Raw genomic sequence first — 25447 nt, forward strand, 5'->3', positions numbered from 1 at the left:
TATATGCATCCGAAGAAGTGGGCTATAGTCCATGAAAGCTTATGCTCTAATAAATTTGTTAGTCTCTAAGGTGCCACAAGTACTCCTGTTCTTTTTACTCTCTAAAAAGCAGATTGACTTCTTTAAATTATTTTGAACAAAAGAACACGAATAAATGCTTGCAGGCTCGTTTTAAAAATGTTGTCCAATTTGTAGCAGAATGGTGAAAGAAATGTTTCTGGGCATGTAAAATTTTGATTTTATGACATTTAAACTCTCTAACGCTCATTTTCCTCCTCCACAAAATAGAAAGTAATATTGTAAAGAAATTTTTTTAATATATATTATTAGTTCATATTCAAGCACAGTATTTTGGATGAATTTTTTTGAACTCATGTTGAAAATTTGCAGGTGACCTAATACAATAAAACTTTTCTTCTGTTTGGGTTACAAAATTAATTTTTATTTCAAATCAAAATTGTTGAGGCTCTTCTGGTTTGATGTAAAGTGTAATATGTACAAGTGGTTTTCAAGGAACTCAAAATATTTAAGTTTACTGAGGCAGAGTTCACATCATCCTCATGCATTATCAATGCATATTTCTTCATTCTGGGTCTCTGTCAGTTTAAAGCCTTGCTTATAAAGAGCCAGCTCATGCCCTGTCCTGCGTGGCTATGCAAACTAGTAGATGAGTATGCTGCTATTCTTATACCATGCCACCACTTCCTGCACGTGGTGGGAAGCAAGGTTTGCAGACCTTCTGTTCCCTCTTGTGCATGTTGGCAGACTGGACTCTCCCCGCCTACCCCAGCAATATGCCTAGCCATGAAGTTATATTGGCATGTTGGGGAGCATACAATACGTGTTGTAGTTTACTCCTTCCTCAGAACAGTAGAGAGAGAGAGAGGGCAACTCAGTAAATCACAGTCTCCATCTTCGGCTTCTCCAGGGGCAGCAGGACAGGCTGTAGGCTGCATTGTAATCTCTATCTGGCCTACAGTGAGTGAGAGTTTCCAATCCCTCCTTCTGAGCACTGACAGCAGCAATTAATGCAATTCTGTAGCTATCAAGGTGGACTCATGTGGTATTTCCCCAGAAGATTATATTTGCATTGGCACCCCTTTTAAATATTTGTGGACTTCCTGACCTGTAGGTTGTTTGCACTATAGTGATCTAAATGGTTGGCTTTCTGATTTATGTTTCTTTTAAAGCTTAATTCAGAATTTCCAGAGTTTCAGGTGTGCTTTTTAAATGACTAAAATATTGTTTTAAATTCAGATCTTTTGTTCGGGAATTTCCTTAGTTTTTTGAGACACCTTAAAAATAGTGATGTGTGATATTTGATATGGATGAGTCCCTACTATTTGCAGTAGAGAGAACCTGAAGGCTAGGAGACTTCTTGTGGCAATAAGCTTAGCTCCCAACCTTGGGATTATATCAGAATGATGCCTTTCCTTCTCACAGCTTCTCATACTGTTCTCCACATGCCATTCTGAGCCCTCTCTTGTTACTGAGTTCTGGTGAAGGTATTCTAACGGTAGAGTCTGCAGATAGAGAAATTATTTTGCATATGGGGACTTGAGGTTTGGGGGGGTGGGGGAATTAAACAACTGTATAAGCATCAGGCCTCACTGAGGACAAAAGAATGCAACAAATTTTGAAGTTTCTTGGAGCAGCCCTTTTTAAAAAGTGAAACATAGGTGATTTTTATTTAAAAAAAAAAAGTCATATCCCATGAATGTCATGTCCTGCTATCCACCCCAAAATATCCTTAGGCAGCTGTATGCATACAATAGGCTTTAGGTGGAATGGTGTAGTTTTGGCAGAGTGAGAAGGTGGTTTCAAAATTGTGCTTAGTAAACAGCTAGTCACAATCTTAACTACTGAGAGATGGTTTGTCACTTCAAAATACTTGGAGATTCACTGTCATATCATGCTGGAGCCTGTTATGCTAGTGTAAGGGAGCTTGTGTATGTAGATTTAAACCAGCTAAACTGTATTGAGAATCCAGCTAAGGCTCTATTTTGGCTACTGATTCAATAGTTGGTCTTTAAATAGACACAACCAAATAGCAATATCAGACACCCCTTTTAAAACATTATAATTTCACCTCTGATTTTAGTCTCCTTCTCTATATCTAGTTTAGGACTTGAAGGAGGAGTGGGGGGGGGGAGGGGAGAAATGTGTGTGTTCTTCCAAGCTCTGCTTGCAAGCTAAACTGTGCATGCTGGAGATGACAAAATGGGATGCCACTCACAATAGGTTGTGTAGACCTTCAAAATGATCATGCATGCTCTGGTCGGCTCTTTGGACTTGCCTCAGTCTCAGTGGAGCTCAGATGCTCTGCTGAATACTATCCAGGGTACTTGGGCTTGACGCCGTGATTTGAAGAGGGAGGTGGAAAATAAGTGGTGATATTTTCATTTACAGCAGACTGTGCAGATCCTCATAATATGATCTCCCCTCTCCTTTTTATATGCTTTAATCAGCAGTGAAATAATTAACAGTTTTAATACCTAAATGACATCTTTGAGAATCTGATCTAACACCTTACTGAGATGAACAAATGCTGTTTGCAGCTCTCTGCCATTGTTTCATGCTCAGGCAAGCATCCCTACATAAGCAATGGCACATTCACATTTTGAAGATTTCTTTCACAACCATGAGGGTTAATTTTTTTTTAACTTTAAAATGAAAGTTTAAATTCTTGAGTGCAAAATGACAGCTTGTGAGAGCTGTGTTGCTGTGTACCTCTCCCCTGCTCTTTCCAGTTTGAGCCCTGCAGACTCAGTAGTACAAGAAAAGCCTGCTCTCAAAGTACACCATGTAGGTTCAGAGCCTGCCCCCTCCCCTGTGTGGGGTGCGGATTTATTAACAAATAAATTAACAATAACAGAGTTCAATACAAGCAGCCTTCCCAAGCTGCTCCTAAGGTTTCTATATCAGGACTGCACAGATCACACCCTAGATTCTCTCTCAATTGAGAGCCACTTCCATCTACCTTATATCTAGGTGGGATAATAAGCCAGCTGCTTCAGCAAATTGTCAAATTCCACTTACCCTTCTCTCAGCAGGATCAACATCCATTAACAAGAGGCAGTGTTTAGCTTCATGAAAACACTGCTAGCCTGTTAAAGACATTTAGTCCAGTTTGAAAAAAATAATTTTAGGCTACCTTTAACTTATTTTACTGTTTATCTTTTTAGTGGAAACATCACACTTCCTTTCCATCAACAATTAACAAGCAAACTAGGCATTAGTATGTGCTGGATGTAGTGACAAATATTGGGGAGGGATACAGTGGGGAAGGTAATTTTTATCGAAACTACTGTGGTGAAAAAAAGCTTCCCCTTCCATAAATGTAGTTGCCTCTGCACCTACCCGTAGGGAAGAGGGAAAGTGGCAATTTATCCCTTTGCTAATAACAATCAAACACCCACATCTTCCTGAATATCAGAAGCCTCACCTGTTCCCTACCTACACCTCCTTCCTTTCAGTGGGACGAGACTGTCCTTCCAGACTTTGTAACTTATTGCACAGGATGCAGGGGGTCCAGGGTATGATTCTGTACCTGGGTTGAAACACATTTTTGGCTCATCTACATGGACAAGACCAAAACATAGAAACATAGAGTCACAGACTTTAAGAGCATTAGCTTTTTTCACTGCCATATAACATTGGCGACTCATAGGCATCCTGTCATCAACCAATACTCCGAGGTCCTTCTCCTCCTCTGTTACTTCCAACTGATGCGTCCCCAGCTTATAACACTAATTCTTGTTGTTAATCCCTAAGTGCATGACTTTGCACTTTTCACTATTAAATTTTATCCCTGTTACTATTACTCCAGTTTACAAGGTCATCCATATGTTCCTGTATTATATCCCAGTCCTTCTCTGTATTGGCAATACCTCCCAGCTTTGTGTCATCCGCAAACTTTATTAGCATATTCCCCCTTTTTGTGCCATGGTCAGTAATAAAAAGATTAAATAAGATTGGTCCCAAAACCGATCCCTGAGGAATTCCACTAATAACCTCCCTCCAGCCTGACAGTTCACCTTTCAGCATGACCCGCTGTAGTCTCCCCTTCAACCAGTTCCTTATCCATCTTTCAGTTTTCATATTGATTCCCATCTTTTCCAATTTAGCTAATAATTCCCCATGTGGAACCGTATCAAATGCCTTACTGAAATCGAGGTAAATTAGATCCACTGTGTTTCCTTTGTCTAAGAAATCTGTTACCTTCTCAAAGAAGGAGATCAGGTTGGTTTGGCATGATCTACCTTTTGTAAAACCAACATGTTGTAACATGGTTGGGGACTTACTTTATACAAAACGATCAGCAGATTGTTTTGTATAAACTAAGATTATTTGTGTAGATGAGCCCTGTGTCAGCTGTTTACATGTCATACCCAGATACTGATGCTCAGTTTGCTTGTTAATTGTTGATGGGAAGGAAGTGTGAATCTTCTTTCACAAAATCTGCAAACTTGTCAAAACTAAACAGGAAGATGCCTGTTCCTCTTCCACATCTTATTCTCTTACTGAGAGTTAAAGCCTGAGACAGAATGGTGAACAGAAATATTTAATTCGTGGTCGCATTACAATCCATTAGGTATCTAGATCAGCAGAACAAAGCATTTTGATACCATTTTGCACTCTTATTTTGTCACCTCCAAAGCAGTTGAACGTTTGAAATTGCAGCAGTATGCGACAAACAGGAGAACTGAAGTCACCAGGCACAGGCTGTCATAGAATCAGGCAATGCAGGTCTTGAAAAACATGCTTTCCTGTGTTTCTCCAGCAAAACTCTGAATGGGCAACAGGAAGCTTTTCTTTTACCTAGCATATCCCCCAAGTAGAGTTTTTTCTGCAATGCACTATTTCAGTGAATGGAAAGATGAACTGGGGGGCGGGAGGGAGAGAGGGGTCCTTTGCTTGTGCTTTGGTGGACTTTTTTAAATGAACGTTTGAGAACATTTCATTAAAGCGAACAATCTAAAATATTTAGTCTGCAGATAGAAGATTGAGGTAAAGAGGAGAGTGTCTTACAGAATTTAATCAATTAGTGCTGGAAAGAATGTGACTGTTCTATTTGAAACAGAACATCTGGGGATCAAGGGGACTTATGTGGGGTTTTTTGAGGGTTTTTTTTTAGAGTGCTTGAGCCACAAATGTCAAAAGTCTGCCCTTTCTTGGTTCAGAGCTATCTGACTGTGATTTGTACTAGGAAACTGAACTGTTACTCTCAACACTTTCCTTTATTTTATTTTTCCCAGCAACGGCTTCCCCTTAAACAGATATCGAAAACAATTTTGTTTCTAGTGTAGATCTGACAAAACAGTTTTTCATGCAGTTTCAGGAAATATATTTTGAGACTTTATCTGTATTTTGATCTCCTTATGCGGCCCATCTTCATTCTCACTTGCTTGAGTAATCGGAGTTTTATGACTGTTCAGCTGCATTGGTCTACTCAGTGATAGTGTTGCTAACTGAGCCGTAAGACTCTAGCCTTACCTTAGATTTTAATTCTGTGGATGAACCTAGTGCTGGTGAAATAGCTTGAGTTAGGTACAGGCAGGTGTTGTGCAAGTTTCCCAGTACAGCTCGGCCAGTACACTCACCTGTTGTTCCAGTCCTACCCCTTTTTTTTTTTTAAGCCGGGCTCTGCAAATTGTGCAGTAAGTTTGATGTGAACAAATAAATTGTTTTTAAAACCTGCTAGCTTTGGGCCTAAGTTAGGGTTTGAATGTGATTCCTAAGCGGTGAAAGACCCATGTTCTCCAGGCTGTACTTTTACAATAGTAGTAGGTATTTATGAGATCACTGATAAGTTCTATGCACACATTTATTCCTGGGGGAATTCTATGCCACTGTGCAGTGAAGAGTTTGTGCAGAATTAATGTTTCCCGCAGAATTTGTGATTTCCACCGAAACAATTCCTTTTGGTGGAAATAACAAATTTCAGTCCTGCTCAGGGCTGGGGGTCTGGCTGACTGCCAGACAACGTGGGGCTGTCAGTTGGAGCCCCAGCCGAGTAACATTTCCTGAATCTTTTTTGTTGTCTGTATTGTTACAGACCTACTTGCTGACAAGTATTTTGAAATATATTACCAAAATAATTGAAACTGGTGTGATTATACTATGTTGTTTTGACAAATAAAATATGCAGAATTTTGCAGAATTTAAAAATATTGTGTGCAGAATTTTTAATTTTTTGGTGCAGAATTCCCCCAGGAGTAACACACATTTGTTTCATTTTTCAGTCTCTCATCTGATCCTCCTCATTCTTCCGCTTCCAAACTAAAGCAGTATTTACAAGTTGATTGCCAGCCCACTCTTTCTGTTTTACCTTTTCTATTTGTTTCACATCTTTTAAGCTTTCACCACAAAATTTTCACTACATTACTCTCTTTCCTGGCTTCATGTAAAGGAGAGAAACGGGGTGTGTGGGGGGGAGGAGGGGGGGAAGAAACCTGATCCAGTCATATGAGGAATCTTTCACTAGGTGATCAGGGATCTACTGGGTCAAACGTGTAGAGCCCGGGCAATTTTTACCTGGGACAGCCCAAGGAGGAGTTTTGTTCAGGATCACTTTTGCATGTTTTTCTTCTCCTGATGGAACAGTCTAAAGGTGACTGGTGGGGGAGAGCCAGTTGCATGGTAGCTTCAGAATGCACTACTATTTTACTGCATATTTTCTTGATTAATCTGTAAGTATCTATATGGGGAACAAATATTTGATGGTGAGCTCTTCAGTCTATCAGAGAAAAGTATAACACAATTCAGTGGCTGGAAGTTGACGCTAGACAAATTCAGACTAGAAATAAGGCATAGTTTTCTTAACAGTGAGGTTAATTAACCATTGAAACAATTTACTAAGAGTCGTGGTGGCTTCTGGATCATTGACAATTTTTAAAATCAAGATAGGGCGTTTTTCTAAAAGACATGCTCTAGGAATTATTCTGGGGAAGTTCTATGGCCTGTGTTATACATAGGGTTGCCAACGGTCTAATGGCACAAACCCAAACAACTTTGCCCTGCCCCCCTCCCTGTCCTTCCCCAAGGCCCTACCCCTACTCACTCCAACCCTCTCCCTCTGTCGCTTGCTCTCACTCACTTTCACTGGGCTGGGGTAGGGACTTGAGGTGTGGGAGGGGGTGCGGGCTCTGGGCTGAGGGGTGGGGCCAAGGGATTTGGAGTGTAGACAATGGCTCTGGGCTGAGCCTGAGGCAGGAGGTTGGGGTGCAGGAGGGGTGAGGGGTGTGGGCTCTGTGAGGGAGTTTGGATGCGGGCTCTGGGAGAGGGTTGGAGTGCGGGAGGGGGTGAGGGGGGCGGTGCTTACCTCGGCCAACTCCCGAAAGCGAGCGGCACATCCCTCTGGCAGCAGCTCCTAACTGGGGGGGGGGCAGGGAGCTCTGCGCGCTGATCCTGCCCACAGGCACTGCCCCTGTAGCTCCCATTGGTTGCAGTTCCTGGCCAATGGGAGCTGCGGAGTCGGCGCTCAGGGCAGGGGCAGTGCTCAGTGACTCCTTGCCCCCCAACCGTCCCAGAGGCCACAGGCACTGTGCTGGCCGTTTTCGGGAGTGGCATGGAGTGAGGGCAGTCAGGAAGCCTGCCTTAGCCCCACTGTGCTGCCAAACTGTTAGTGCCCAAAATCTCCCTGTTTGGCTGCAGTAGCCTCCAGGAGATAGGGCCCGATTCCAGGAGACTCCCAGCGAAACCGGGAGGGTTGGCAACCCTTGTTATACAGGAGGTCAGATTAGATGATCACAGTGGTCTTTTCTGGCCCTGGAATTTGTGAATCTATCCCCTGCTCACTGTACAGCAGCAATGGGGTGTGCACTGGTATTCTAAGGAATCACAGTGGAACAAAACCCTGGTTGCAAGATTGTTGTTAAGGACACCAGATCAGTCTCGGAAAACAGAAAGCTGGTTACTTTGTAGATTCATTGTGTCAGCCGAGCTAGTTATTTTCTTTTAAGGGAAGTGCTTGCTGTGATGAAAATCTCCCCATAGCTGCTGCTCGGGGAATGTACCGTTTTATGCAAAGGAAAGTAGGGAAGTGGTGTTGTTTAGTGGTTAAAGAATTGTGAGTCATGAGATCTGGATTCTGTTCCTGACTCTGCCACTTGACTCACTGTGACCTTTGGCAAGTCAATAAACATAAATGTGCATGTTTCTTTTCTGTAAATGGGAATAATGCATTTTGGCAAAGGGTTCTGTAATGCTCTGAAGAAGGTCCTATATAAATGCTGAAGTACTGATAATATTTTATTACTCTAAATATATTGAAGCCCTATGGAACCCCTGTGTTTTGAGCCTGATGGATAGTACCAGATTATGTCTCTTGTAAGGTGCACGTGTTAATTTTGCCTTTTGAAAGTTGTTCCAACTTTTAAAGAGACAATAGAAAAACTGTGATTAGAGGAAGGGCCAGTCTTGTCTTGTAAACTAGTGGTTTCATGCTATCTACTAACCCTAATGTGTACAATCTATTTGTCTGGTTTGAAAGTTATATACAAAAACATCCCGTTAAACCAATATACTGTAGTGCTGTAATGACGGAAGTATGCTATAGGTGCTCTGTAATTTTTCACCATAAAATTTCCTATTATAGCTATTGACGGTTCAGATTCATTTGCAGTAGCAACTGTGGGAGGGTTAGTGTGTACACCGCTCTATGTGGTCCTCAGGTTTTTAAATCCAACATCATTAATCCTAATCAGAGCAGCTCTAGATACCATTGTGTTTAAAATGCTAGTGGCTGCTGACACCATGTCTACATTTAATTCTCCCACAATTGTTGAGCTGGTGGTAGCAACTGTGGAAAATCATGGAAAAGGCCATAAGGGGGCTTCGTCAACTAAAAATTTTATACCTACTCTAGTTACAAGACTCTGCCCAAATTACTGTAACTGAAAGAGACTACAGGAAACAGGATTTCCCTTTTTTTTCCTCATTTGCTTGCCTTGACAACGCTTTATTCAATTAGTTTATATTTTTCTGTTGTATCATCAGTCAGTTTTCCCTGTTGTTTGTGTGGGTCTGTCACACTGTGATGGGGAGAAAGAAACATTTTAAAAACACAGAAATTGGCAGGAGTATGCAGGCAGGTGTGGAACCTGAAACTCCTTTTAACTCATATTGAAACTAACGAGGTTTCAGTTTGACACTGGCTCTTCTAGGGTGGTCTCTAGCTAAGTGGGCCTGTGTGAGGGATGTTGTTCATTTCCCACACCAGAAATAAATTGTTCCCTTGCTCTTCACATTAGCCTTTTTTCATAATTTCCCCTCCCCTTCCCCCCCACAGAGACAAAATGGCTGCTCAGGTTACTTTAGAGGATGCCTTGTCCAATGTGGATCTCTTGGAAGAATTACCATTGCCGGATCAACAACCGTGTATTGAACCCCCTCCGTCATCTCTGCTTTACCAGGTAAGGAGTATCTAGTATGAGTCTGTGATGCTCCTCAGAGGTACTCAGGATTGTGAGGCCCCTCACTACCATCTACCCTTAGTGTGAAAGCCTTGTCTGAACCTGCCAGAGATCAGCTCCCTGACTCCACCGACCATGGCCAATGCAAGCACTTCCCTCTCAACCTGTGCAGGCTCTGCTGTTCCTCTGCAGGTTAGCGATGGGCACACGCCAACCCCCGAACTCTTTGAGCGTCCCCCTGAAATATGCAACCTCTCGTCCACTGGACATTCACAGAATTTCTGGGTCTGCTGTTCCCAAAGGAACAGTACCCCCAGCTTACCAGCTTCACCTCAGGCTACTGCTTTGCTTAACTCACAGCACTGAAATTTGTTTATAGTGAAAACAAATATAAGTTTATTTAACAAAGAACAGAGGTTCAAGTAATAACAAGTCGGTAGAAGAATTACAAACAACTAGACACAAATAAAATAAAAGCATAATACACATTCTAGAGCAGGGGTCTCAAACCCGCGGCCCGCGGGGCTCTTGTGTGTGGCCCGCCAAGCTCCCCACGCTCCCCCGCCCCTCTGCCTACCCGTGGGATTGCCTCCTGATGTTGCAAGTGCCGCGCTGCTCTCTGAAGCAGCCGGCAGCATGCCCCTTCGGGCCGGGGGGAGGTGGAAGGAAGCAGAGGGCTCCGGCATTGCCTCCTGCCAGGCACCGCCCCCCACAGTTCCCATTGGCTGGAAACGGAACCGTGGCCAATGGGAGCTTTGTCGGAGGTACCTAGAAAAGCGGCAAGAGCCGCACAAGCAGGGAAGCCTGAGCCCCTTCCCCTTCCCCAGGGGCTGCAGGGACACGGTTCTAGCTGCTTCCTGGCACGGAGCAGTATGGAGCCGGGGCCAAGGCAGGCAGGGAGCCTGCCCTGGCCCCAGTAAGCGCCGCTGCCACCCCAGAGCCGCTCTAGGTAAGCGGCACCAGGCTGGAGCTCACACCCTGAACCCCTCCTGCACTCCCAACTCCCTGCCCTGAGCCCTCGCCACATCCCACACCCCTCCTGCACTCCCAACTCCCTGCCCTGAGCCCCGTGCCACATCCCACACCCCTCCTGCACCCCCAACTCCCTGTCCTGAGCCCCCTGCTGCATCCCGCACCCTGACACCCTGCCGCACCCTTCTTGTACCCCACACACCAACTCCCTGCTCTGAGCACCCTGCACGCCTCCTGCACCTCAACTCCCTGCCCTCAGCCCCTGCTGCACCCGGCACCCTTTCTGCACCCCCTGGGGGCAGCGTTGGGGTGGGGACTTAAGGGAAGGGATTGGAATGCAGCAGGGAAGGGCTGGGGCAGGGGCGGGGCCTAATTGGAAGGGGTGGAGTGGGGACGGGGCCAGAGGCAGCGGGGGGGGGGGGGGAGGGTTCAGTGATGCGGCCCTCGGGCCAATGCACTAGTCCTCATGCGGCCCTCGGGGTCATCTGAGTTTGAGACCCCTGTTCTAGAGCCTCCATTTAATTAACAAGATACTTTCCTATCTAATAAAGTTTAGCACCACCCAAGTCTTTGTCACAGGGCTTAACAGCCCTGGTTGGCTGTGATTCTTTTTTCATAAAACATGCATGCTGGTAGCTTGTCCCTTAGATGAAGGATCCAAGGTGAACTAGCCCCCCCCCCACGTATATCCCAAAAATCCATTGTCTACATTCACAAACAGAATACCTCCCCTGGCTGTTTTGGTTTTGTTTCATTTTGTTTTCCCAGCAGCTTTTTCTTTTTTGTGATTTATCAATTTTGATTAGCTTGGTGGATCAGTATGCAAATAAATTTACATTGTGAGGGACACAATACATGACCAGACAGGGAGATAAGTGTTTACTATGTCCTGCTTGGGAGGAACTTGTTTATCACCTTCTGGTGACCAGCCCCAACTCACAGATTTTAAGAACATAATTATCAACATGCATGCATGACTCCTGGAATATTATTCATACATACATTTTTAAATGATTGACCACCAGTGAGATACTGACTTTTGGTAGAGACCTTACATGCCACCTTTTGGTATATATATGCATATACTTGATCTAGGGGATCCCTGTAACCTCTTTAAACCCTTTCTGTGCCCTCTGCCTCTTGGCACCAAGAGGTCCCTGGTCACAGATTCCCATTAATTTCTGGAAAAGCATATGTCCTTTTTGTTGTTGTTGCGATAAATACCAACATTTGAAATTTTTCCCCAAGGGTTACATGTTTGTTTATTTTCTTTCATGCAGCCAAACTTCAACACTAATTTTGAAGACCGGAATGCATTTGTCACAGGCATTGCAAGATACATTGAGCAAGCTACTGTTCATTCGAATATGGTAAGTAAACATTTTCGGACATATACTCTTTTTATTTTTATTTTCTTAATAAATTGTGAGAGAAGAGGCATATATCTTTGACAAAACTTTCTTATAGTGGGATGAACATGCACGGAGAAAATAGGAAACCAAGTTAGCAACCAGACTTCAAACAGCCATAGCTGTCAGGAATGATCTCTCATAGAAAAAATATAGCTAGCTCACTCTTTTCTTGTGCATCTCAGATAACCTCTTGGCTGAGTTAGCCAATATTGCCTGAAGTTTCTGTACCCAAGCCTTCCTTAAGGGATTCTATATTTTTCAGTTTTCCAAGTTAGGCTAGTACTGTATTATCAACAGGCTCTGACTGTCAGAGAATAAATTTATCTTCTGTGCCAGAAACTTCCACTACTCCTCTAGCATTTTGGTCAATACCTGAGGGGTTGCTGTATGCTATTTTTTTCTTCCCTGTCCCTGAAAGTAATACTTCTCTCTTGTATTACATATAAAATCCCATGGATCCTAATCTATTTCCAGTGTAGCAGTTCTGTTGTCTGTGGTTTTTAATGTCTTAAATTTGTAAAATATTACATACTTCAGGATTAATAGTTGTTTAGTTTTGTCAGTAGCAAAGCTTGACCTCTTGGACTTCATATTTTAGTGGATGTAAAGTGTCATTTAGTAATCTGATACATATTCATTGCGTTAAATAGTGTTGTAAATAGTCCATATTCATTCATGGTAGAATATTATTGAAATGAATGACTAAGAACAGATCAATTTTTAGCTTTAGGATTAATTTTGCATGTTCAGTAGCTGAACTAATTGTTTCAATAATTGATGAATCAGGTTGAGTTGTGCTTAACCATAGAGAACTTGCTTTACTGAAAAAAACAATATGACCTGACAATTTGAACATACTATTTAAGATGATATATCAGTTAACATTCAGTATGTGTGACCGGTTATGTGTACATCCTAGTAAGAGAAAAAGGTTTGTTTGGCTCAGGGTGTGTTTATGTGTCAGAGAGAGAGAGAGAAATAATGGCAGTTTTTAATTTTGTTTTGTATTTACCATTCCTTCTCGTATTGATACTAATTAATTTATTTATATTTTAGAATGAAATGTTGGAAGACGGTCAAGAGTATGCTGTCATGCTGTACACATGGAGAAGCTGCTCAAGGGCCATTCCTCAGGTAAAGGAGCAAAATTCAATTGTCAGACAGTGCTTGAACTTTCATCTCAAGTTCTTTCCTGATTGTGTGGATACATTGAACCAGCAAGACTGGGAATGTTGTTGAAGCAAAACTTTCAGCTCCTGAGGACTGGATATTTTTTTTGGTGAGGGAATTAAGGAAGCATTTCATGTCACTCTGTATTAAGCTTCCTGGCTGATTTGCGAATACGGTAGCAATAATGTGCACTGGATGGGCAGTTTTGATAGTAGTGTTAATTTGACACCAAAATTTCCCATGTCATTTAACAGAAAACAAATGGAGATGGTAGTGCCAGCAAGCATTTAAAGCTTAAATTCAAAGTGGTTGTGATCAGCAACTTAACATATGGTTACTTGATGATGTGAACTAGGCATTAAATACTGCTCTGGAGATCGTCAAAGAGGATACTGGGTCTGGTCACTTTTTTAAAATGTTTGAGGCAGTCCAGATTTTGTGTGTGTGTGCACGCATGCGGGTGCACGTGCTTATTTATATAATGCACACATGTGGTGGGAGTCCAAAGTTAATACTTAAGTGCCTGAAAAACTGAAGTTTTTGAAAATAGAGTTAAGATGAACTGGAAAAGCAAATGAAATCACAGTCCTTTTTGATAGCTTTCTGATTTTAGGGACTTTCTAAAAAAAAAAAAAAAAAAAAAAAAAAAAAAAATCTGTGCTGCCATGGAAGGAAAGGGATCGTCTTTTGGTTAAATTACTGGACCTCAGAAGATCTGGGTTCAGTTTTCCACTCAGTCACAGTCTTTGTGACCCTGGGAAAGTAACTTAATGTGACTGTGCCTTGATTCCCTATCTATAAAATGGTGAAGATACTTCCCTATCTCAGAGGTATATTTATAGGCTAAATTCATTATTATCTGAGGCACACAGATACTGCAGTGAGGGGTGCCATATAAGAACCCAGGTAGCTCTGAAAACATTTTTTTTAGTCCCTGAAAACTGTGTTTGAGATGTTAAAAACAGCAATTTAGCCATAACTTTGGCTAAACAGCATTATAATACATTTTCTTGGTTCGATGGGCCATTCTGAAGCTGTCTGTCTGCTGAAGTTTTATTTGGGAGTGACTTTGCAGTATCACTATTTCTTTGATTCTCTTCAGGTTAAATGTAATGAACAGCCTAACCGAGTAGAAATTTATGAAAAAACTGTGGAAGTTCTGGAGCCCGAGGTTACAAAACTGATGAATTTTATGTACTTTCAGGTAAAAAGAGTTAAACCAATAGCTATTTAATAGAGGTTTTGTTTTGTTCTCTCATGTGCTGTGGTGTTGTGTGCTCTGCTTTAGCTGACTTAGCTCAAAGACTATATTACTGTAACCAAACGTTGTAAAGATTTTACATAGCCCACAGAGAGAGGCCATGGTCCTGACGTGTGACTTAAACTTAGCGTGTGGTCTAAGTGCAGTCATATTTGTGCATATGGCTTGTCGTCTGTGCTCAGCTTCTTGTTCCGCATGCAGTTATTGCACAGTTTAAAATTCCTTTCTTTTTCATTTTCCATATTTATACTCACTTTTACTTGACCATTTGTTTTTCCCGGAAGTGACTGCAACATCTCTTCTAAGCTGTAGAGTGAATCAGTTTTCTTCTTGCCCAAAGACCTTTGATTCTGCTCTGTAAACACTTGAGTAACCTTACTTGTGTGAACATTCCTGTTGAAATCAGTGGGGCTATTTGCATGAATAAAGATATATTTACAGGACGAGGCCCTATGTTTGCTGCTCCATTGGACACTATACATGCTTAATATGTTTTTATCTGGTTAATAGCATATGGCTGCACAACCCTAAGAGAGGAGCTGTTTGTTCAGCATGGTTCTCTTTACTTCCCTCCCATGGCTTGGACTTGTATGGTCGTTTTTGAGGAGAGACGCGAACCTGTGAAAGCAGCTCCACTTACAGGACTGGGATAGAGCTTAATGGAGTGCTTCTTGGGCTTCCTTTCTTGAATCCCTGAATCTCTCACTGTCTGGCAGAGGAACACTTAGTGGTAGTCTGCTACTCTTTCTTTCCACCCTAGCCTGTCATCTCACATGGTGGGCTGTGTGTGCTGCTAGGCAGCTTAGTGGGGAGCAGCTGCAGCTCAGAACTCCCAGCTTAGAGAGAAGGCAGCTACTGGGGGAGAAGGTGAAGAGTGAGTAGAAAGGCAGCATTCCCACCACTGCCCAGTGCAAATGGGCCTGATTAAATCCAAACCAGGCTGTTCCATTCAAGGAACTTAACGTGCTCTACAAATTGTGGAAAACATCCTTTTTATAGCATCAATTAGACTTCCTTGCAAAAGAACTTGAAAACTGCAAACTAGAGCAATAAAGAAAGGAAAACCAACAAAACATTTTGATCCCAGCCACTGTGCTTCACTTTGCTCCAGCAAAATTCTATGGTGGTTGCAATGTCACCTGCGCTAAGCATACTGATTAGTAACATATGGCTGTACATATGGGGAGCTGGAGAGGCCATGCTGAATGCTCATCTTACCCTTACGTATTCTGAAGTTTTAATGGAATTGTCTCACTCCTACTTGCAGATGTCTTTTAAGTGAACTTTGGAATTGGATGATGAGTTACTTCAGTGGCATTTTACTGTTAAAGAACTTTATAGGAAGAGAGAGGGGATAACCTAGATCGGTGTCTCTCAACCTTTCCAGACTACTGTACCCCTTTCAGGCGTCTGATTTGTCTTGCATACCCCCTTGTTTCACCTCACTTAAAAACTACTTGCTTACAAAATCAGACATAAAAATACATAAGTGTCAAAGGACACTAGTACTGAAAAATTGCTTACTTTCTCATTTTTACCATATCATTATAAAATAAATCAATTGGGATATAAATATTGTACTTACATTTCAGTGTATAGTATATAGGGCAGTATAAACAAGTCATTGTATAAAATTTTAGTTTGTATTGACTTTGCTAGCATTTTTATGTAGCCTGTTGTAAAATTAGGCAAATGTCTAGGTGAGTTGATGTACCCCCTGGAAGACCTCTGCTTTCCCACAGTGGTACACATATCCCTAGTTGAGAACCATTGACCTAGATATTGCAGTGAAAGTAAAACATTGAAACTGTTTCTTTACTAAATTATGGATTTCTGATCCTTCCCTCCACTAGAGAAATGCAATTGAACGATTCTGTGGGGAGGTGAAGCGCTTATGCCATGCAGAGAGGAGGAAGGATTTTGTGTCTGAAGCATATCTGATCACTTTGGGCAAGTTCATCAATATGTTTGCAGTATTAGATGAGCTGAAAAATATGAAGTGCAGTGTGAAGAATGACCACTCTGCCTACAAGCGGTGAGACTTTATAAGGAAGTATTTGTCAAGCTTACTGTTATTGAAATATAGGAACCCGCACAAGATGGCAGTAGTAGCTCTTTTTACAACACCAGTATTATTTAAATGTAATCCCATCTACATTAAAAAAAATACTGTGAAACTAAAGGTGAACTGACAGAAAAAGCTATCTGAGCAAATCTGTTTTCCTTCTGCTCTTCTACAGTAACAAAATAGATTTCCAGGTGTAGACTCTGTCAGCCTGTTTTTCATTATGTTTTAAATTTAATGAGAATACATTGTTTGATAAGTCTTTTAACTTAGAAATTCTTTCTTTCCAGTTACGGAATTCCCATTTTTAGCATACACGGTTGATCTTTTGTCAATGGCCACTGATCTTGTTGCCCTTAAGGCTTTCTGGCTTTGGTCTGACAGGCCCCTTTGATTTACAGATGAAATGAGAGGAGGGAGAAGGTTAGAATATCAGGAATGAAACCCCATTCTCAGCCTGACACTGCAGCATGTAACATTGATAAAGTCTTATGCTGTGGCAGATGTAGGAAGCAAAGAGAGTGTTTGCTTCCATAACAGCATCTGCAAAGCCTTGTACAGAACAATACCAATAGGTCAAGATCTATCCCTCACTCAACTACCTTAAGAAAAGGTCTTCGCTTTACTCATGTTTAACTATAAAGCGTCCATTCAGGGCTGAGGTTTTCTTCCTATGAAGAATTCTTTTTTGTTCTGTGGGTGAAATCCCTTTGATTTTGGGTGGGGGAAGGGATAGCTCAGTGGTTTGAGCATTGGCCTGCTAAACCCAGGGTTGTGAGATCAATCCTTGAGGGGGCCACTTAGGGATCTGGGGCAAAATCAGTACTTGGTCCTGCTAGTGAAGGCAGGGGGCTGGACTCAATGACCCTTTGGGATCCCTTCCAGTTCTAGGAGATAGGATATCTCCATATATTATTATATTATTAAAACCTTCTCTTCCAGAGCAATGTCCTGAGGGGACAGACACTATTCTCTAAAGGCTCGATGTTCAACTGGTGTAAGTTGGCATTGAATTCCATGGAGCTATGGCAACCTGCACCAGTTGAGAATCTTGTCTTAACTCTACTTGAGTATAAGCCAGTGACACTCGCTGGTACGTGAGATGCTGAGGGTGCTTTGATTCATAAACTGTGAATTGTATCTGTGTCCATCCTAGCTAGTTAAGACCCATGGGAGCCAGTGAGCCTACTGTTAGTGGAGATTGTCACCACCTTTGTAAGAGTGGGGTGCCGGTGTTCTCAAGGAGGGTCTGATGAGGCCTCTTAAGAAACCAACTTTTAACATGGACAGTTTTACAAAATTTAAACCTGTGTTTGAATCTCACATTCTCAGAAAAGTGTAACAAAACAAGTCTAGTAGTGTCTGGTGTGCTCTCTTTTGCCTGATCGCAGGTAATTACTGTCGGATCAACATCACCAATGCAGTTACTATGATCTTGTCTGAGCAATGAATAAAGCATCTGTGTTGATTCTTTAAGAGCTGTCATCTACCTTTGACCAAGAGGTAGCATTGACGTATATGTAGTTTCGATCAGGAGTGGATGGACTTGCTCGTGAGCGGCTCTACTATAGGGAAATGTTGATTTTTTTTTTTCCTCCTTGAACTGGGTTCTTTTTCTGTTTCCAAAGAGCTGCTCAATTTCTGCGTAAAATGGCTGATCCTCAGTCCATCCAGGAATCCCAGAACCTCTCCATGTTCCTTGCTAATCACAACAAGATTACACAAGTAAGTTTTCATAATCTTACACTAAGTAGCAAATATTTTATAAACTATTAAAAACACACTCAGTGCTGTAGCGAGACAAGGTGGGTGAGATGATATCTTTCATTGGACCACTTCTGTTGGTGAGTGAGACAAGCTTTTGAGTTTACACAGAGCTCTTCTTCAGGTCTGGGAAACTTACTCGGAGTGTTAAAGCTCAATACATGATGGAACAGATTGTTTAGTGTAAGTAGTTAACACATTTCAAGGGACCATTCAAGGTGAAGTGGCCCGTAAACACCCCTCCAGTCATACGGAGGAAAGAAAGTGGGAGGAAATACAGTCTGGGGAGGGAGAGTTGTTAGTGGGTTATAGATTATTGTGATAAACCATAAATCCAGTGAGTCTATCCAGTCCATGATTTTTAGTGTCTAGCAAAGTTAAGAATTTAAGGTCCAAGGCTTGTCTTTTCAAAGTGTTGTGCAGGTTTCCTTTGAGGATGAGAACTGATATGTTAGATATAGAGGGATGGGTTTGTGAAAAGTGTTCACCTTCACCCACAGGAGATGTGGTGTTTTTATCTTTTTCCGGTTTCCGTTCATTTGAGAGCATAGTGATTGTCTGGTTTCACACACACAGTTGCTATAGGGGCATTTAATGCAGTTCTGTAGTAACTGCTGACATCTTGTGTGTGTAAGCAGTAGACTTAATGTTTTTATTTTGTTTATTTTATTTTGTCTTCTAGTCTTTACAGCAACAGCTTGAGGTGATTTCTGGCTATGAAGAACTGCTGGCTGATATTGTGAATTTGTGCGTGGACTACTATGAAAATAAAATGTATCTAACACCCAGTGAGAAACACATGCTCTTAAAAGTAAGGTTTTTTTTTAAAGTGTTGCAAAGTTTAACTATAATGGGGAAGGACACAAATACTTGTGAATTGCACTTCAGCCAGTCCTCTGTTTCCCAGAAACGGACAGCCAAATAATTCATAATGATTAATGTGTTTATATAAAATTTTGCCACTTCCTTTTTCCTATATCTCCTCCTTTTCTTCTGCATGTATTACATACTGCAAATCTTTTATTTTTGGAAGTGTCTAATTAGTTCTATTTTGCAGGGATGAAACTAGAAATAGGGACTTACCGGTACGGGGCTGGGTTGGGACCAGCTCTGGCCCCCGTAAGGGGCAGGGCCTCGGGTGGAAGGGGCGGGGATGGGGGGGTCAGAGCCAGAGCCAGCCCCAGCCCGCCTTATACCGGTAAGTGCCCTCCCCCTCCCCCGCTGGGGTAGCAGCGGCAGCCAGGGGCTCTGGCAGCAGTTTAAAGAGCCCAGGTCTCGGCCGCCACTATCGCCCTTTAAACCACTTCCAGAGTCCCCGGCTGCCGCTGCTACCCTAGCAGGGCCGGCTCTCACTTTTTTGCCGCCCCAGGCAAAAAAGCCTCCGGCCGCCCCCCCACTCTCCCGCCCCCAGCGCGGCAGGGGAGGGCGTGGCGGGGGAGGGCGGCGAGCCCCAGCCGGGGCTCCGCTCTCCCCGGCGGCCAGAGCGCCGGGGGGAGGGCGGTGAGCCCAGCCATGGCCCCGCTCTCCCCGGTGGCCGGAGCCGGAGCGCCGCATTGCGCCGTCCCCCTCCAGGTGCCGCCCCAAGCACAAGCTTGGTGGGCTGGTGCCTGGAGCCGGCCCTGTACCCTAGGGCTCTGGCAGCAGGGCTCCCCTGCCTCTACCTCCCCGGGCCCTTTAAATAGCCCCCGGAGCCCTGGGGTTTGTGAAAAGTGTTCACCTTCACCCATAGGAGATGTTGTGTTTTTATCTTTTTCCTGTTTTAGTTCATTTGAGAGCATAGTGATTGTCTGGTTTCACACACACAGTTATTCTGCCTCTACCGCCCTGGGCCCTTTAAATAGCCCCCGGAGCTCTGGGGTGGCGGGGCTCCGGCGGCTATTTAAAGGGCCCAGGGCAGTAGAGACATTGGGAGGCCCAGGCCTTTAAATAACCCCCGGAGTCCCGCCGCTACTCCAGGGCTCCAGCAGTGGGGCTCTGGTGACAATTTAAAGGGCCTGGGGCTCCAGCCGCTGTTGGGAGCCCCAGGCCCTTTAAATTGCGACCTGGGAAAGCCGGGCCGCCCCAGTACAGCTCACTGGCTCTTGCCAGTACGCCGTACCGGGGCATATTGGCTTACTTTCACCTCTGCTATTTTGTACATATTGGAGATGATCTAATTGAACCGAAGCCTGGGGTGGGAAAATGTTTCAATAGAGTTTTAGTGAAGGCAAAATTGAACTAATACATTTTATTTTTAGATATGTAGCATGTTTGGGCAAAAAGGGTGTTTGAAGGTGGCTCTGCATATTGAAACTTCATTTGCCAGTTGTATTACTTCCAGGGTCCAGATGGCTCTAGTTATGATTAAACTGAACCGTTGGTAGATAAATTTAGTAGTTTGGAACTTGCATATGTAATATTGTGGTGGATGAGGGGAAATGTGAAATGTACTTCATGTAAGTATGGTATTTTCAGCTGAATGTCTCAATAGATGAAATTATATAGAAAATAATATGGAATAGCACTTAAAATGCTTTCAAGTAGGACAAGCTCTTCTGAGGGAATTGGGGTATTTAATCCCCAAAGAACTAGGTACAGTATTTGTCATGTAGATGAGATATGCTGGCACCCTGAAAGAACCATAGAATGTACTGGATATATTCTACCTGTAAGGATCTCTAAAGTGCCCATCAGTGCTGCTGAGCAGTTAAACATGCACATATATTATGGACTGTAGTTCTGGATTTCTGGTACTAAGTAAGTCCTATTGCCTGTGTAGAATTATAACAGTTTGTTATTAATTCCAGAATTTAATCACTCTTTTTTTTTTTTTTTTTTTGGGTGCAGCAGAGTTCTCCTATGTATAATCTAAAGATAAACAGAGGGCTATAAAAAAGAAGGAGCTTGACAGTGGTTGACCTAAACTTCTGTTACATAACCAACTCTGCATCCATCATTTTAACAAGAAATAGGAATTTAAATGAAATATCTAAAAAGAGCCACATTCTAATTTAAATGGGATAACATTTTTGTATGTCTAATCTTTATGCATCTAAGCTGCTTACAGTAAGTCTTGTTTAATCAGGCTAATATTAATTTTAAAAATGCTACACACTGACATGACTGTAAATTTAAAGTACTACAGAAAAATTAAATACATACTCATGAGTCTCATATTTTGTCACTGAGAGTTTTGAAAAGTGCCTGGTGTGCTTTATATGTGTGTGGTTGTGGGTGTGTTAACCAGTTATGTATTATTATGATAAAAGAACATGGTCTTATTTTCAGCTGAATCACTACTTGTGAGCTTGTCTTATGGAAAAGTTATATGGTTTGTTCTTTTTCCAGGTAATGGGCTTTGGATTGTACCTGATGGATGGAAGTGTCAGTAATATCTATAAATTGGATGCAAAGAAAAGAATAAACTTGACCAAGATAGACAAGTTCTTTAAGGTTGGTTAAGAGAGTAATGTTTTAATTAGAATTTTTAAAATATTATATTTTAATGGTGATTTTTCTCCCATTTAAAATACATAGTATTATACTTCAACCAAATAATGTGATACTTTTTCATGAGTGGATACTCTCAATTGTTCAAATTTGTACATAGTTTAGTTGGATGACAAAAACAATCTTTAACAAAATAACACTGTTAACTAAGCCAGATAATTTTGAACTTGAAGAGAGTGATTTGTTAGGATAACCAAATAAAATTTAAAAACACTTAAAAAATTTGCATTTAATAACTTACTTCATCTTTTTTTTCCCTTGAGTACAGCAGCTGCAAGTGGTCCCGCTGTTTGGTGATATGCAGATTGAACTGGCAAGATACATTAAGACTAGCGCCCACTACGAGGAAAACAAATCCAGGTAGGAATGCAACACAATACTGGGGAGAGGGGCAGATCCTTGTGGTGCATAAGGCTAGTGTTTTTTCATTGCTGTTGTTTAATTTGGCATGTTTGGTAATAGTAGTATGCCCTTTGTCCTTTTCTGAGGTTATACCATTATGAAATTTTCTACTCAGGAACACGCAGTAACTGGCAGGCTTTATAGTTAAACATGGGTAAAGCGAAGACCTTTTCTTAAGGTAGTTGAGTGAGGGATAGATCTTGACCTGTTGGTATTGTTTGGGCTCAGAAAGTCAGCCCATCTCTAAAACTTCTAGGACAGAGAGAGGGAATCCGTGACTCAAGGCCTAAAAAAAAAAAAGAGAAGGAAGATGTAAAAGCTGAAAACAGTGGCTTGGTCGTATCACTTATGTGATATCAATTTGTGATGTCTCTAAGGTGAGGATTTATTTTTTCTCGTGTTCTGAAATAGATGGACGTGCACCTCTTCCAGCAGCAGTCCCCAGTACAACATCTGTGAGCAAATGATCCAGATCAGAGAAGACCATATGCGCTTCATTTCGGAACTGGCTCGTTACAGCAACAGTGAGGTGAGTTAATGCTGTCTGTGCCAATTGCACTTGAGTAATGAACGTTGCTATAATTAGAAGCATGAGATGTAAGTAAACCTCAGACTATGTTAAAATGACCTTATTTAAACACTTAGATCTCCTAATGATGTTTTTGCACAAGCTTATAAGAGTGAACTAAGTTTGTGTTAGCCTTAATTCTGTATTTGCAGACTTCATCACACTTCTCGCATGCCAGTACATTCCAGAACAGGTGGGGTATTTTCTTTGGAATTGCATGTCAAACTCATAGCCTAAGAGCATATACATAGCTTTATGAATAAAAACAGAGGTTAGGAGTGCATTCTTCAAAACAGGCACATCTTCCTCATACCGTATGAGGGCTGTCTTCTTGACTTAGTCCGCTGTAATGTTTTGGTGATAAAGGATATAAGTACTTTATCTCTAGAATTTGTGAATTTTTAAGTAAGTAAATATGTGGGCTGAAAAGGCAGTAATTGTTGTATTGAATGCAAGGTCTAGTGCATATTAACCAGCACAATCTTTTATTTCCAATAAAAAATGTTTTTTTAGTGCCACACACAGCGCATTTAATATTTGTGTTTACTTTATTTTGTTCTAGGTAGTGACTGGGTCTGGCCGTCAGGAAGCTCAGAAAACAGATGCAGAGTATCGAAAACTCTTTGATCTCTCTCTCCAGGGACTTCAGCTCCTATCTCAGTGGAGTGCACATGTTATGGAAGTGGTATGTTACCTGGGAAGCAAAACCCGAAAAGGAGGAAGTTTAGGGAGATGAGACAACTAGATAGTGAGGCTGGGTGGTTTTTGCTTTGATGAAAAATATTTATATGCTCTATCACCATTTGTTTAGTGGCACTTCCATTTTCAACCAGGGAAGAAGACAAAATGTTTTTTTTTTCTTGAGATAGTGGCAGTACAACTGTATTAATCAGCTGGCCAAGATGCAATATCTCTCACATCCTCTTTCAGTAGGCTGAACTTATTAAATTTAAGATGTAGTGATCCCCTTTAAGCCAGAGCTAGCTATTTTTATTCCCCTTTTGAACATATGTTTTGCGGTTTTAAAGCTTCCTTTATTTTGCTACAATACAACTTTAAATGATCTTTCATAGACTGTATCCCAACACACTTCCCAAAGTGAAAAAGACAGCAGATGATATGTGGTATAAATAACAGAAAGCAGTTGTATTTTGACATTTTCTGGTGAATAAATTAAAACATTTAGGGCCTCATCCAAAAGTGACGAAAGTAAATGGAAAGATTCCTATTGGCTTCAGATCAAGCCTTTAGTCATAAGGCTGGTGAACACAGAGGAAAAGGAGGAAAAACATGACAGAGAGCAAGAGAGGGAAATATGAGAGGGGAGGTATAGGAAAGCTCTAATGATCTATTTTTATTTAAACAACTAATCTTGCTGAGAGTAGATGCCAGTGGGGAAAGTGATTAAAAATCTGCAACTTTGACTTAAATGTAAACAAGATATTTGTAATGGCAACAACTGAAAGAGAGGATGCTAAAGTACTCTTTTTTTTTTTTTTTTTTTTAAATGTCCCTGGCTCTCACACACTAACACTGTGTATCCTATCTGTACCATGGTCTAACCAAGACAACCTATCCCAAGAGCTTAGACAGTCTGCAGGTGGTGGTAGGTGGAACATGTGCTTCTGCCTACTTCTGTCCAGTACTGGCAGTCAAGCTGGGCGAAATTTTTCAGTCAAATAGTTTATTAGCTGAAAAATGCAGATTCGAGGAGACTAAAGCTATTCATGAATTAGGGTTGAATTTGGCCAATCGTTTCAGCCGAATAAAGAAACAAAATTTCAAAAAAGTTGAAATGAAAGGTTTCAGTTTTTGTTTCAAAATGACATGTTGTTTTAAAATGTACCTAGATTTGTCAAAAGGTAAAGAACACCCAAAACAAAAAACCTAAAAAATTTCATTTTGGGTTGAATGAAATGTTTTGTTCCATCCGAAATAATTTGTTTTTCAGTTTTTCATTTTTGATCACCAAACCAAAAACTCAACTGTTAGCTCAGCTCTAATTGGCGGTGCAAGGCCAACGGCCTGCCGTATGTAGTGCTTCCATGAATGGTACTATGATAAACGCATCCTTGGTTCCTAACCACCTTTTGAAAATTAGGACAGATACATAGGAAGAAATGACACGATTTAATGTATACAAAATCTATCCACCCCTTTCTGTTGTGAAAACTTTTAGTTCATGCTTTGATGATCTCCCACTTAGACTACAGCAACCCCTTTTTCTCTGTCCTCCAAAATCCCTCTTGCTTTCCTAGTTTCTGTCTTTACAAATTGCTGCTTCCAAATCATCTCTCTCTCCTGCACGACAACTATGTGATCTCTCTGCTACGGGACTCTTTTCTGGCTCTGCATTGTCTTCTGGATCAAATTCACACTTTCTATTCGGGTTCTATGCAGCTCTGCTCCTGCCCATATCTTGTCACTGGTTGCTCACTGCTCTTCTGTCTGGTTATGTCCCGTGCTGTGCTTTTCTGATTTCTCAACTCCTTATTTCTTACTTGTGCAAGCACTTCAGTAACTCCTCCCATAGTCCTGTCAGTCCCTTCTCTCATACCTCACTCCCCACCCTCTCCAATGCCGAGAATTTCTTTCTGAGCCTGTATACAATCTATCCTGCCGCTCCCTTTTCAAATCCCTCCTCAAAATCTTTACCCACATTCTCAACCCCCAACCCTTATTATGTAAATAGAGTACAAATAAGTAAAAAAGTCCCTAACAGGCATATTGTGCCATCTTAACACCACAAACTAGTTTTTACGTGTTCCATCCCCTTGCCTACTGTTTTCTCCTGGGATCCTCTTTGTTGTACTCAACTTAAATTGCAAGACAAGAATTGTTTCTCTTTACTTGCTGTGAAAAATTTTAATGTGACTCCATGGCACTTAATATGGGGCTGGAATGAGCCCACCGGGCTGGGAGTGATTC

At 41.8% G+C, this 25447-nt stretch overlaps 1 protein-coding gene across 4 annotated transcripts in view; it reads left to right on the forward strand.

The window, feature by feature from the left end:
- The window catches only part of CYFIP1 (cytoplasmic FMR1 interacting protein 1), a 124757-nt gene that overhangs the window by 21478 nt on the left and 77832 nt on the right, over positions 1–25447 (forward strand). For all 4 annotated transcript variants that reach the window (XM_054009016.1, XM_054008987.1, XM_054008997.1 and 1 more), the window contains exons 2-12: positions 9293–9416; positions 11669–11758; positions 12857–12934; positions 14073–14174; positions 16085–16266; positions 17925–18021; positions 18743–18871; positions 21388–21492; positions 21818–21909; positions 22363–22480; positions 23082–23204. In XM_054009016.1, the coding sequence (XP_053864991.1) occupies positions 9300–9416; positions 11669–11758; positions 12857–12934; positions 14073–14174; positions 16085–16266; positions 17925–18021; positions 18743–18871; positions 21388–21492; positions 21818–21909; positions 22363–22480; positions 23082–23204 (1233 nt within the window). In that variant the 5' untranslated portion in view covers positions 9293–9299. The remainder of the gene's footprint in view (positions 1–9292; positions 9417–11668; positions 11759–12856; positions 12935–14072; positions 14175–16084; positions 16267–17924; positions 18022–18742; positions 18872–21387; positions 21493–21817; positions 21910–22362; positions 22481–23081; positions 23205–25447) is intronic.

The sequence above is a fragment of the Malaclemys terrapin genome, chromosome 1 (assembly GCF_027887155.1).
Source record: "Malaclemys terrapin pileata isolate rMalTer1 chromosome 1, rMalTer1.hap1, whole genome shotgun sequence".
NCBI classification, from domain to species: domain Eukaryota; kingdom Metazoa; phylum Chordata; order Testudines; family Emydidae; genus Malaclemys; species Malaclemys terrapin.